Source organism: Seriola lalandi, unplaced genomic scaffold, assembly GCF_002814215.2.
Source record: "Seriola lalandi dorsalis isolate HSWRI2012SDOR001 ecotype SW California unplaced genomic scaffold, Sedor1 jcf7180002054559, whole genome shotgun sequence".
In the NCBI taxonomy this organism is placed as follows: domain Eukaryota; kingdom Metazoa; phylum Chordata; class Actinopteri; order Carangiformes; family Carangidae; genus Seriola; species Seriola lalandi.
This window is the reverse complement of record NW_019525112.1, coordinates 1,606,755-1,620,069: the sequence shown is the minus strand read 5'-3', so window position 1 is coordinate 1,620,069 and position 13,315 is coordinate 1,606,755. Positions and strand designations below refer to the sequence as shown.

The following is a 13,315-nucleotide window of genomic DNA, read 5'->3' as shown; positions in this document are numbered from 1 at the left end:
GTGTTTTGGCGAAATGGGTCAAACTCGGACCCAGGCTGTGTCCTAGCAACACAATTCAACTGCACACCCTTTAACTAAATACTCTCTACTGTATGATCGGATTACGGTAGGCCTATGTCGTAAAATCAAGTAAAACAGAAGTTACACATGTTTTATGCTGAATTACAATGAGAGAGAAACTAGTTAATGAAGTTCGTTCCAAAACTTAAAAAGCGGGTCGATTTTTTGAAGATGCCCATAGTCACCTGCCTGCAGCAGAGACAGCACTGAGCACCACATTGTTTCACGTCACATTATTTCAGGTAAAGTCGAAAGAACCACCACCTTTCTCAGTTTGTTATGGGTGTGATATGTGTGTGTAGTTGATTATGATGTGTAGTAAATCACATCGAGTACGTTGACCATAAATGCAACAATTTTTTTTTTTTTTAAACACAAAGCTCCACCACAAGCCACCTGCACATGCACATTTGATATAGATGTATAGGCTCACCAAAAATAGAGACTACCAATACATTTACAAGTAAAATATGTTGCAAGAGCACGTGCAGACTTCCTCTTGGTTTACCTACAGGAAACGATACCCACTTTATTATACACAGACTGAATTGCAGACAGGGAGACCGACAGGAGGCTGCTATGGTGTGAACAGTGTTGACTCTGAAGCAGGTTCAGGATGAGGTGTTCCCTGCACTCGCTTTGGATGGCCAGTTTTCTTTTCTATCTACTTCCACACTGTGGTAAGTAGTTCACTGAATTTCTACAGCAAAATTCCTGCGGCAAAATATAGGTTATGCTTTATAGGTTATGCAAGTCCATTTTGCAGTATGGATGTAATAAGTAGAGCCAAGAACCTTGGTGTTATTGAGTGTAACATATTCTGTCGTTACTCCAGGTCCGTCATGAATATACATACCATTCATAAATAAAAAGAAATGCTAATAACCACTTATACATGTGTAAATAAAGCTACACTTTAAATGTGTCTGATATGTAAAATTCCCATGTGCTTCTGGCAACTCATTGTTATGATTTCATAAAATTGCATTTAGCAAAGACTTATGTGATTAAACTCAGACTGTTGATTCACCTATGTTATTCTCTTTGCCTATTTTTAATAACATTTTTATTGATGTAGACAAACAAATTACTTGCAAATTATTTTCATGAAATCGAAAAAGCTGCAATAATTGCTTGCTTTCTATTGGGGGAAAATTAATTCCCCTGCCGCGGAACAGACCTTTTCCACTATTTGCAGGCAGTGGTTCCCATGGATACTTATAATGAATACATACTCCATAATATATGCTGTAAAAGATTTACATTTCTTGTAATGTGCAGTACAACTCACATGCTATGTAGTTATCTTTCACATATCCATGCAATACTGAGACAAAGGTTGAAGTGTAACATTTAAAGTTGCAATATTCAACTGACCTCAACATCTGTGTTTTGTCTGTGTGTCAATCAGGAGAAGCCAAAGTGCACACTGAAGCACAGGCTGGGCCTCTGTATCGTGTGTTGGGCTCTCCGCTCTCCATCTCCTGCAATGTGAGCGGCTTCTCCAATAAGTTCACTCAGCAAAATTTTGAATTCCGTATTAAGAAGCCTGAAAATCCAGCAATCGAGATCAACATCATCAGCACCAGTGACCAAAACTTTGCATATGCCATGTATACACAGCGTGTGAAGAGCAGTGAGATAACTCTGAAGCATTTGTCTTCAAACTCAGTCCTCTTTGAGATACGAAGTCTACAGAAAAGTGATGAGGGGGAATATGACTGTTCTGTAATCAACTCAGAATCTGTTTACCAGGGAACCTACAGTGCTAAGACAACAGTCAAAGGTAATCAGTCACAATTCTACTTATCAGTTTTAATGTAACTGCATCGCTGTATTGTAAGATGGCAAAAATGTAAATGACTTTCATGTTTTTGTCTCTGTTGCTGCCATAGTGATTGACAACTCCCTAAGTGTTTCATCATCTGACTCCACATCATTGCGCTACAATGAGGGTGATGCTCTCACTTTAACATGCCAAGCCTCCAGCAACACCATCCAGCACACCCATCTGTCTTTTGCCTGGTTACTCCATAAAGGCGGTGAGGACAACGCTCAGCCTATCATTTCTCTGGACAGAGATTTCACTCTGAGCCCGGGCCACGATTTTGAAGGGCGTCACCAAGCTGGACTCATCAGGTTAGATAAAATGGGAGAAGCCACGTACAGGCTACAGATGGCTCAGCTGGAGCTGTCAGACCAAGGTAGGATCTACTGCCATGCCCAGGAGTGGATCCAAGATCCTGACCGCTCCTGGTACTCTATCGCACAGAAAGATGCACAGAAGACTATGCTGAATGTCACGGCCAGAGGTTAGAAGCAGCTATCATTTAATTGGTATAATCTATTAATAGCAAAACTTGACACATTCATTTTTGCTTTTCCTGTTCACAGTCATTGTGACTTCTTGAAAGTGTTTGTCTCACTGTGATTATTTTTTGCCTTGAATTAGAGGTGGCGCCAGACACGTTGTCTTTGGTGGTGAGAATCTCGACGCAGCAGACAGCGCTGCAGGAGGGGCAGGAGCTGTCACTGTCCTGCAACGTAGACACACAAAATGTGGAGAAAAGATTCTTCTCTGTGGCCTGGCTCCGGGGGAGCGTTGAGCTGGCCCGCATTGGCCCCACGGGTGTTCTGTCTGTGGGGTCCGAGTACAGTGGGCGAGAGAAACAAGGAGAGCTCAGGGCTGCCCGGATGGGTGACAGAGATTACCTTCTCATAATGCAGCCAGTCAGAATTGAGGACGAGGGAAAATATTTCTGTAGGGCTTGGCCTCAGGACAGAGGCCAGGATGGTGGCTTTACACAGGGAGCAGCCCAGGATTCCAGTCCGCAGCCAATCAGCATCTCAGCCAATGGTCAGTCAGCAGATAAAGCCATACTGACTGAGATAAACATACACAGGCATTCATTTAGGGTTTAATTTCCTTTCCTGTATGATTTACCCTCAAGTTTAAGGCGGTTATTTATGATAATATTAATATTAATGTTATCTTCTCAAACGCAGTCGTGCCATCTTTCTGTTGCCTTGTCTCATCACAGGAAGTCGGCTGTCAGTTGAAATGCAACGCGATGTGAGTGTCAACGAAGGCGACAGGCTGAGGCTCACCTGTAAAGTGGATGGGATTAAAGGTCAGCTTTCCGTCACCTGGCAACACAAATCGACATCCACATCTACGGCCTCGTTTACCAATGTCGTCAGTCTGAGTCAGGAGGGTGTTTTGGAGATAGATAAGAAGTTCGTGAGTCGCAAAGTAAGAGCAACGCGACCAGCTACTGACTCTTTCACTCTGGAGCTTGATGAGGTCACACCCTCCGATTCAGGCGTCTACCAGTGCGCTGTGTCCGAATGGAACACCAACAGCAAGACCAACAGCCAGTCACAGACCACCAGTGTAACGGTGGCTCCTACAGGTAAGATATGTCTCCATCCGTCTGCGGAGTACAAGTTATTCAAGACACATGGATGATGAAACCTGTATATTGACGCAACTTGTTCCCTATATTAAGTTGTTTGGTTCCTCTTTTAAAAAGACTGTGTCATTGCTGAAGTGGCATAAGAATAAGGATGTGGACGTTGGTCAGTCTGCCAGCTGGTGTTTCTGTCAGTACTTCCTTCCATAAGATATCTGGACAACTGGTGGCCAGATTGCCATGAAATATAAGCCTGATATTTATGGTTCTCAGAAGATTATACCTAATGTTGTTTACAGCCCCTCTGATCTTTACTGTGGCACCACCATCAGAAAATACCACGGAAGAAATTTACTGAGCGCATTCATGCTCCACAGAATATGCACCCTTTTCCAGCATTGCATGTGCTCGCCACGTCTTGTTTATACACAAATTTCCACATAATAAATCTCAAAACCCAACAGGCAGATTGCCGTGACATTTGCATCATCATGCTTCCAAGAGGAAAATTGTTTTTTGATTTTAATCAGCACAAATGTTGCACTTTGAGCCTGACTGCGAGTAAAGCTCTGAGAAAAAAAAACAAAAAATATTCAGGATGTTTTTTTTTGTTCTGTTCAATATTCTTTGTGATGTAGGGTGTAATGAATATTGCTGGGTTCACTTCCAGGGTTTTAGACTTGGAGGTCTTGTTAACATGCGTTCGTTAAAATGACACAAAAGTACAGACTTTGGAGTACCTCACTGCATACATTTGCATTTAAAGCAGAAAGACTGATTTTCCCAGAAGTGTTAAGACTGCTTAATGCTTTAAGTTATAAGTTTTATGTGAAGACAAGTATGTTGACACAGAAGATATTTAATGGCTGAAAGTTCATTTTCAGTATAACTGTACATGTGCGTTAACCTCTTATTGTTTTAAAGAAGGAAGTAATTTTGAGAAATGGTTTGCAAAACCACATTTGAGAATAAATAAGAGAAGAAGCAGATACTACTTTGGAAATGTCACATTCCTACATCTCTTTTTTTAAAAATATATTTAGATTGTCTGATCAGTAACATCTCCTCTCTTACTCGACACAGAGTCATTTGTGAAAGTGAATCTGATAAGTCGCAACAACATAGTGACTGTTGGAGGAGATGTGGAGTTGATTTGCCGGGTCAAAGGTCCACGTGTGCCAATAACACTGACTTGGAGCCTGCGGCGCGATGTGTCGGCCGTAGATACCATCCTGACAATGTACTCTGATGGCAGCATCAGCTGGTCTGGAGAACAGCAAGGCTACCAGGTGAAAGTACAGAACAAATCAACTGAAGTTGCTCACTATCTGCTCATCAACGGTGCGAGCCACAGGGAGGCAGGAAGCTATCAGTGCAGTGTGTCTGTCTTCCTGGAGAATGCACACAAGAAGCTGCCTCCATCGAACCTGCTGGCTGTGATGGTGCAGAACCCAGGTACTACTGAGATTTGCGAGGGCTACATGCCATCTTTGGAGCGATGAAAGCTTCTTTGTGAATTCTATTTCTCTGTGTTTCTCACCATATACGACTTAAAATTTGTCTCTCTTTCCTAGCAAGCAAACTCAGGCTGACTTCCTCCCCCAACGTGACGACAAACCTCAACTCGGACGTAGAAATAAAGTGCTCAGTTACCTCTGAACCCTTTGCGTCCTCTCGTTATGCCGTCACCTGGCTGCATCAGCAATCAGCAGTAAATAAGACCATGTTAAGCTCGGACGGGGATGCCCTAGTAACATTTGGGACCGACGTGGAGCTGAGCAACAGACTCAGCATGAGACGCACTAAGGGCCCTAGTTTTGAGCTGACTATTCGGCAAGCTCAGATATCAGACCGTGGCTCATACATATGTGAGGTGGTGGAGTGGCTACAAGATCCTCGAGGTGATTGGTATCAGCTCTCGCCAGTGTCCAAAATCACAGAGCTTAAAGTTATCGAGCCTGGTAAGTTTGTTTATCTTTAATTAGCTCACAGAAAAGTTCTCCAGATTTCCTCAACCATAGAACATGTCTAATTAGCAACATTTATCCTACACCATTTAAAAGATAATCATATGACAAAATGTTGACTTGATTTACTGAGGTTTCTCTTCTCTGCCCACAGCCAACGATCTTCGTTTGGATATGAAGGAGCAGCAGCAGTTGATTTCCAGGGAGGGGGACGAGGTAGAGCTCAAGTGCAGCATCATCTCAGGTGCATCCATCCCTTTTTTCTTCTACAAAGTCACTTGGTTTTACACTGGGAACAGTTCCTCCGTCACAAATGTCCCCTTAGTAGAGCTTGATCACACGGGTCTGCTGAGGTACCCAGAGAACCAGGCGACCACAGGCTTGCAGGGGCGGCTTCGTCTCTCCAGACCCAGCCAAAGCAGCTTCTGCCTCAGAATTCAGAGGGCCCACGAGGGGGACAGCGGAACTTACCGGTGCCAGGTGGAGCAATATCAGCTGGATCAGGAAGGTCACTGGCAGCAAAAGGCCTTAGACAGCGCCGGCCCGATCGCAGTCACGATAAACGTTGACGGTATGATCACATCATTTAGAGCACTCTATAGGTAGCTTTATAAATGTGTTTGTGTTTGCATGGGTGTTGAAAGGAATAGTTTTGGGAAATCTGTAATTTGCTTTCGAACCAAGATGTAGATGAGATGATTGATACCACTTAACTTAGCTTACCACAACCGCCAAGATAACATAACTATGCTGCAGCTTCATATTAACTATAGTGAAGAGAGTGGTATCAATCATCTCGTTTCACTCTCAGTATGAAATGAGTGTATTTCCCAAAATGTTGCACTATTATTTTAAAACTTTGGCAAACAAATGGCAGTGCATTTGTATTCCCAATATCATAGAATGAAAAACACATGTTCTCTGAAAAATAGCAATTTTCCAATGCTTCTCTTAGCAATGTTGTTGGTGGTATTATGCTTTATGCCACTTGCTCTTCTTCACTGCCTCTTTTTAGTACAGATACAGATGTGTTTTCTGTTTCTGCCCTTTGTAAAGCCTCTTAATCTCCGTTTTGCCCCCTTTCCCAGACTTCTCTCTCGTCTGTCCATGTACGTGTAATGTGATTAGCACTTTTCTCTCATCAAATATCAGGTTCTGAAAATTTATGTGAACTCATGTGTGTATGTGGACACAAGTAATGCACCTCTTTGCCTTCTTTGCAGGAGGAGCTGTCTCTGAGCCACAATGTAAGTTAGGTACCTGGATAGGGATTTTCTTAGTCCTTGTCATCTGCTTACTGGTGGTGATTTTCCTACTGGTGCTGAAGATATGCTGGAGCAAGAGCTCAGGAGGAAAGAAGTCAGGCGAGTCTCTGTGGGCAGAGAAAGTCCCCCTGGAGACCAAACCCGGTGCAGAGGATTGAACCTAACAGGCTAGAAGTGGAGAGGACAGCAGAGCAGAGTAACTGATAAAAAAGATCTATTCATATTTTTTACGCGCCATGTAGTATTATTTAATAATGTTTTATCATTTAAAAATGTGCAGTTTACATATGTTTTTATTCATTTGTTATTCAAAGTTAAATAATTCTTCTGTAAATCTGTTGATAACGCTCCATGAAAAAAAAAATATGTTTAAATGTTTTACTCTCTGTGCAGCTGGAAATAATTTCGCCTTTATGAATTAATGAATTTCATTAAACCATTAAAATTAAACAGGCACTTTTCATTTTACAGCTAAAACATATTTGCATAATCACCAGCCTCTTACAGCTTACTTGCGATGGACAGTCAGGCTAGGCAGCATATTAACTTTGTGGCTTTGCACCTACAAAGCAACATACTCTGACTGGCAGATTCCTTTTTATGTAGCAACATGCCAGGTGGTTTGATTCTATGTCTTTGATGAGAAGAAGTCAAAGCTTAACGTGTCTGGGAGCAGCTAAGCATGCAATGTGGTAAGATTTTGAAAAATTTCTCAGAATGTATGACAGTGATGAATCAACCAGGAAGTGCTTTGTGGTTCTGTAAGAACACCGGATGTCTGTGTGGTCAACAAATGTGCTGATGTTTGTGTCTGTCTAACACAAGTGTGCCTCTGACAGAGGTTACAGAGATCCGCTCAAGGTTTTACATATTTGTCTTGCTAAAGGTTAGACATTGTTTTAGATGATAAGCACATTTAATTTAAATGTGATTTCAGTCATTTCACTTTTAAGATCAGACATGGAGGCTGTATGTGCATGTACATTCCATTTTTCTATTATGTTGGCTCAACTCCAGCACATTGGATATGAAATAAAACAATAACTGTGAGATTAAAATGTCTCATTTTCAAGGTGTTCATAGTCATAATGTTTGTGCAATTTAGGTATCGCAGACTTTTTCATACATAGCCCCCCTATTTCAGAACAGTGCGTCAGGCCTGTGCTACTAAATGCACAGTCGGAGCATTTAGGGTGAGAGGAATGTTCTTGACTTGCCAAGTCAATAACCTCAATCCAGCTGAGCCTGCCTCGCTCTTCCTCATGGCCAGACTGAAGCTGAAATCCACCAAAACAAGCAAGAAGCTGAAATGACTGCAGAACAGTTCTGAAAGACCATCATCCGATAAGATACCAAATTTCTGCTGGTGTCATTGAGTTGTAGAAAATCCACTGTGCCAAAACAACAAAACATCGTGTAGTTACTCAATGAGCTGCACTGTACATGTATATGTTTGCATGTGAATGTGAGATCTTGAATCTCTGCCACATTGCAGCAGCTGCATTTTTAAAGATGTCCCTAGTCAACAAAACCGGATACCGGAGAGTTAACACATCAAAATTAAAGAAGAAAGTAGTCTCTTTCTCTCTCTCTCTCTCTCTCTCTCTCTCTCTCTGTCTCTCCATCTCTCCTCCACATCTCCCCATTACTCCCTGCATCAGGCCTATCAATGTTTAACTTCCCATTCATGAAAGAGGCAAGAATAGAATCCGTTTCTTGCTTTCACTTTTGAGGAAACAGGCCTGGACACCGAAATACTCCCATACTGAGAAAGACTCTTGTCCGATGAGTGCATACCAGTTATGTTCAAGTTAAGGTAAAACTAACTGGTTTTCTGAAAGACGTAAAAAAACAAAACAACTTAAAAGTACACTTAGGAACTTTCACACAGGCTGTGGTTCCCTCGGCCCCAGAGAGATGATGTAGTGCCGTCTTTAGTCTTGAATTATACCAGCCCTTCACAGTCTGGTGGACTAGCTCCCTCTTAACTTTATTGTAATTCCACTCCCTTGTGTTTCCATGGCAATGCCTGTCAGAGCAAACAAAGAAGCATTGAATTTGGGAGGCAAATCAATGCTTGAGTCTACGCAGCAAAGACGAGACATTGCGGGGACAAACTAGCGAGTGCAAGGGCAACCATGCTAGAACTTCCCTGTGATGCTCTGCCTTAAAATCTCATTATTAACATATTAAACAGTCATATCATCAGTTCTTGTTCTTGTCACAGTGATACTGTTGCATGCAGTGCATAGTCAATAGTGGGATTCACAAAACCACATCTATAATCTTTCTCTTCCAAAAGCCCACATGTGTTCGAAGACATTTTGGTTCCCAGTTTGCCAGCATGTAGCTGGATGCTTTAAGCTGGTTATCTCTAATGCTGTGATCTCATTCCAGATCTGATTTGGCATCAATTTGATGCTCTGTCCTTCATGTGCCATGAATGGATTTATGAAAACTTTGTAACTATTGTCTACTATAACATCTTGAACTGGGTGCACATAATTACAAACACTACTAGGAAAGTTATACCACATTGATTGTAAATCAGTAATATCCCAGCAGTATATCTGTGGTTAAAGCAACAGCTGCCGGTTAATGGGCAATTAAAGTGAAAGAAGGTTTGCTTAATATACTTATGTGAAAGCAAAACTATCTCTACTTCACTTACCGGCAGGCTTAACATCATTCTTTCAGTGCATTGTATTCAAGTTTCCCAGTGTGAAGTGACATTGTGCACTCTGTCTGTCAGGTTTACTGACACACCTAAATGGCACCATGCCATCATCAGTGTTAATAGTTTCCCTTCTGCCCTGGTGACGCCCTGACTTTTCATCTGGCACCTCCAGCAGGTCACAATTTTCACTTGAAATACCTCAACTCTAACTAAACAGATTGGCACAACCTTACGTACAGACGTTCATGGTTTCCAGGAGTTGAATCAACCAACACATGTGATCCCCTGACTTTTCCTCTAGCGCCCCCATGAGGTTGACGACCGTGGTGCAGAATGAAGTGTCTAAACTATTGAATGGTTAGCCATGAACTTTGGCAGTCATTCATTTCCCCATTAAAATGAATTGCAATAACTTTGATGATCCCTTGACTTTATATTTAGCACCATCATCAGGGTAAAATGTTGTTTCATGAGCAAATACCTGCAAGAAAGGGCATTCCCATCAGTGCTGGAACACGAAAATAAGATGGTGACATGCTGACTGTTGACTCCTTTTGTTATGAAAGGTCAAAATGTCTTCTGTGAGAAAGGTCTTCTTTGGTCTGCTATGCATCGTGTCTCTCTTACTGTCATCTGTAGATAAGACTCCCTATATGACTCACACACACACACACACACACACACACACACACACACACAGGAAACAGCACAAGTGATCAAAGTTTGCCCTAAAACACCCTCCTGAACAAGAGGATAATGTGTCCTGGCAGAGGTAGAGATGACACGAGGGGCGAGAGACACTCAAGCTACCATCTGCACGAATTATGTAATACCTCTCCTGAAATCTGAAAGTCTTCTCTGAAGCCTCCTCTCACCTCAGCTCACTGAATCTCTTTGCTTATACCCTCAACCCCTCTCTACTCCCTCACGGCCCTGAATGCCTTTGATACTCCCTTTTTTCACAAGGCTAGGGCACAGGCCTGACAGGACTGCCTTCTGTTCCTCACCCGAACCTAAAGCTGCATGGTTTTACTCTCTCTTTCTCTTTTCTCTCTGTGTTCGTCTCACTCTCTTCTCTGTTTCTCCACAATGCAAGTCTCATTATCTGCCAGCACTAGAGGGAGCTATTGTTACCCAGAAGGACAGAGACATGCAAAACTCACCAGGTTAATGTGAGTCAGAGTCCTTCAGAGCCTGTCATCACAGCACCCAGTCTGACAATTTCTTTCTCTGCTTTGACTTGTTGACTCTTTCAGCCCTCGCAGCTTGGTGAGCAAGTCAGTGTCTGTGGGTGTAATGGAATAGAGGCCTACACAGTTAGAAGGAGACATACAGCACAGGTGGAGAGTCTAAAAGTCTCGGAGGGTGTCATGGTGACGCCTCAAGACTGCACACGGTCACCTAGAATAGCAGGATTTGAGAAAAGACAAAGCAAACTGAGCGTGATTGATAAGCCACAGCCTCTTCACACAAACGCGGTGAGAGAATTCCCTCATTTATCCAACCAAACTTCAACACATAAATATATATACACACGGACTGTATACAAGCATCTAAACTGTTAAGAGCTGTCTGCCTTTTCTTGTTCAGGCCTGATTGTTATCCCCAGAGATGTTGCCGGCTGGTAGACGGAGCTGGAGAGTCCAAAATAAAAACAGCTTAAATGGTGCAATATGAAGTAATAGCCTGTTCTGCTCCCTGTCAAGGGAGCTCTCAACAAACTCAGAGCTCCCGTTTTTTTTATTATTATTATTTTTTTTTTTCTTTCACAGCTGTACTCTCACATACTGGAACTGCACAGATGCACATCCCAAAACTGCTTTATCTGTGTGCCTCCTGTTATGATAATGTAACTCACCAATATGTACAGTATGCATTTGTCTTTCATGTTTGTGTGCCTGTCAGTCTACTTGTGTATGTGCATATGCTGTTGCCGATACCTTTAATCATATTTGCAGTATGCTGTGTCTCCCCTGACAGACAAAAAAAAATAGAGAGGATGATGATGACAAGTGTAGATGTCATTATAATAGCACCATTGAGTATTTACTGATTCATGTGTCAAACTGAAATCAATCCAGCATTTTTGTTTTTTTGTATTGTGCCAGTAGACACATGAATAAAATAATGAGTCTTCATTGAACCTATTCCTCCCATGTCAATCCTTCTCTCCTATTCTCCACAGAGGAATGTATTCAACAGGACAGCAAAGACATTTACATCCCACTAGATTTTTCGTTTCAGGATTAAATGCAACATACTTTGTGATAAAATGATAACAAACACACTGTTGGTGCTCCCTTACAGGACTGCAGGGGCTTTTACTGCTACGAGCCTTGCAGCTACTTCTGGTCATTATCACAGCTGTCATCATCCATGCTAGAATCATTCAGAAATTCTCTTTAATAAATTATTGGGCATTTATATCAAAGAAACATCAGTGACAGCAACATGTGCCCAATGTGAATAACTGATGACATAGCTAACTAATACAGTGGGAGTTACCATGCATCTATTTGGCTTGCAGACGACACGCTGCCAAGGGCAATCTGAATCAAGCATCACCAAGGAAACAGAAGTGGCATGAAGTCTGAGATGTCAGCCAGAGCAGGAGTTTTTAATTTAGCACAACTCTGATTTCTGTCTGAGGTTGTCGTTGTGAACTTTCCTGGGTGAGAATATGGGAAAACAACAGTTAAGCTGGTTCAGCGCGGTCTGTGTAGAGTTTGATGTTATCTGATTTTGATAGTGACAGAGCTGCTGCTGAGAAGAGGCCTCTTGAGCTGAGGGATGAGAGTAGAGGAAAATGTCAGCTGCTTCCCAAAAAAAAACAACATTCATTCACTGGTATCTCAGAGCAGGGCAACAATAGCTATAGCCCTGCAGCTATCAGGGAAGTCTATCAGCAGATGCCACGCATGCTGCTAATCAGCCAATACATCAGCCACTGGCACTTGAGGCTTTCCTCACACCCAGTGCCCATCAGGGTTTAGCTTCCAAAATGTTTTCCTGAAACATAGAGATGGGAGAAATGTCATGGTGAGTCTGACTTACCCACACTGCACCTTGTTGGTATGCACTGTGTGAGAGGGAAATGAGTCCAAGAAAGAGACTGCTGAGAGTTTTACTCTTGTCTCAAAGCTAATAGAAAAATCTAGCATAAGAATGTATAGTGCCTTTCTTTGCATCTTCCTCCACACTTCATTGTCAGCATGTCTGCACAGTTTTGCTTTCACCTAATTATTATCTATGACACCTATTATTTTTCTATTTAACCTTATATATCTCTCCTTTTACCTCAGTCTTGCGTATATCTTTATTTTGTTCTTTGCGGCAGCTAGAAAACCTTTTTCATTAGCCATGGATGATTATTTTCTGCCATTATTTACACCACTGTGAAACTCTGATTTGCACATGTATATCTATCTTCTTTTTCCAATACTGTAAACCCTCAAATCGTCACGGTAACACCTTTAGTACCATGACAGCAACCTGAACTGTAAATGAATAAAACTTTTCAGTTTCTTTTGTCGCTTTAAGCCACTCTGTTGCAGCCTTCGTGGATTACTGTATTTGCCAACTCACACAGGAAAGACTAAGATGAAGTACAGCTCAAATCAGACATATCCGTCAAACAAACAGAGCCAATCTGCTGTTTTCTTTAGTTTAGTTCTGCACATTTGATTAGCTGTGCAATGCCACCAGGACACCACCAGTGAGATAATTGTGTGTTCACAGGCACAAATGTTTTTGTTCTCTGCACTGGCATGTGTATGTCTGACAATTCTTTTGCGCTGCCTGAGCAATTTATTCACGCCATTATGCCTGTTTTGACGGGTGCCTCCCTGTGACTAAGATAGCTACTGTATGCTAGTGAGCTGGCGTCTTCATTAGCAGTGGTTTAGATGCTGTCACCCCCCCCCCCCCCCCCCC

General features: G+C 42.2%; 1 protein-coding gene across 1 annotated transcript; it reads left to right on the top strand.

The window, feature by feature from the left end:
- Positions 1 to 588: 588 nt before the first annotated feature.
- Positions 589 to 7,763, top strand: LOC111662112 (immunoglobulin superfamily member 3-like). The gene is made up of 9 exons (XM_023415863.2): positions 589 to 740; positions 1,472 to 1,846; positions 1,956 to 2,372; positions 2,513 to 2,917; positions 3,102 to 3,473; positions 4,557 to 4,928; positions 5,048 to 5,434; positions 5,595 to 6,011; positions 6,664 to 7,763. The coding sequence occupies exons 1-9, from the start codon at positions 677 to 679 to the stop codon at positions 6,861 to 6,863; spliced, it is 3,009 nt and encodes a 1,002-aa protein (XP_023271631.1). The 5' UTR covers positions 589 to 676; the 3' UTR covers positions 6,864 to 7,763.
- Positions 7,764 to 13,315: the final 5,552 nt, after the last annotated feature.

Bases quoted from the DNA above. Each gene is read 5' to 3' on its own strand.
- LOC111662112 (XM_023415863.2), top strand. From the start codon at position 677: ATGAGGTGTTCCCTGCACTCGCTTTGGATGGCCAGTTTTCTTTTCTAT. The intron at 4,929-5,047 runs GTACTACTGAGA...TCTCTTTCCTAG, and splicing joins TGTGATGGTGCAGAACCCAG to CAAGCAAACTCAGGCTGACT. The intron at 6,012-6,663 runs GTATGATCACAT...CCTTCTTTGCAG, and splicing joins AGTCACGATAAACGTTGACG to GAGGAGCTGTCTCTGAGCCA.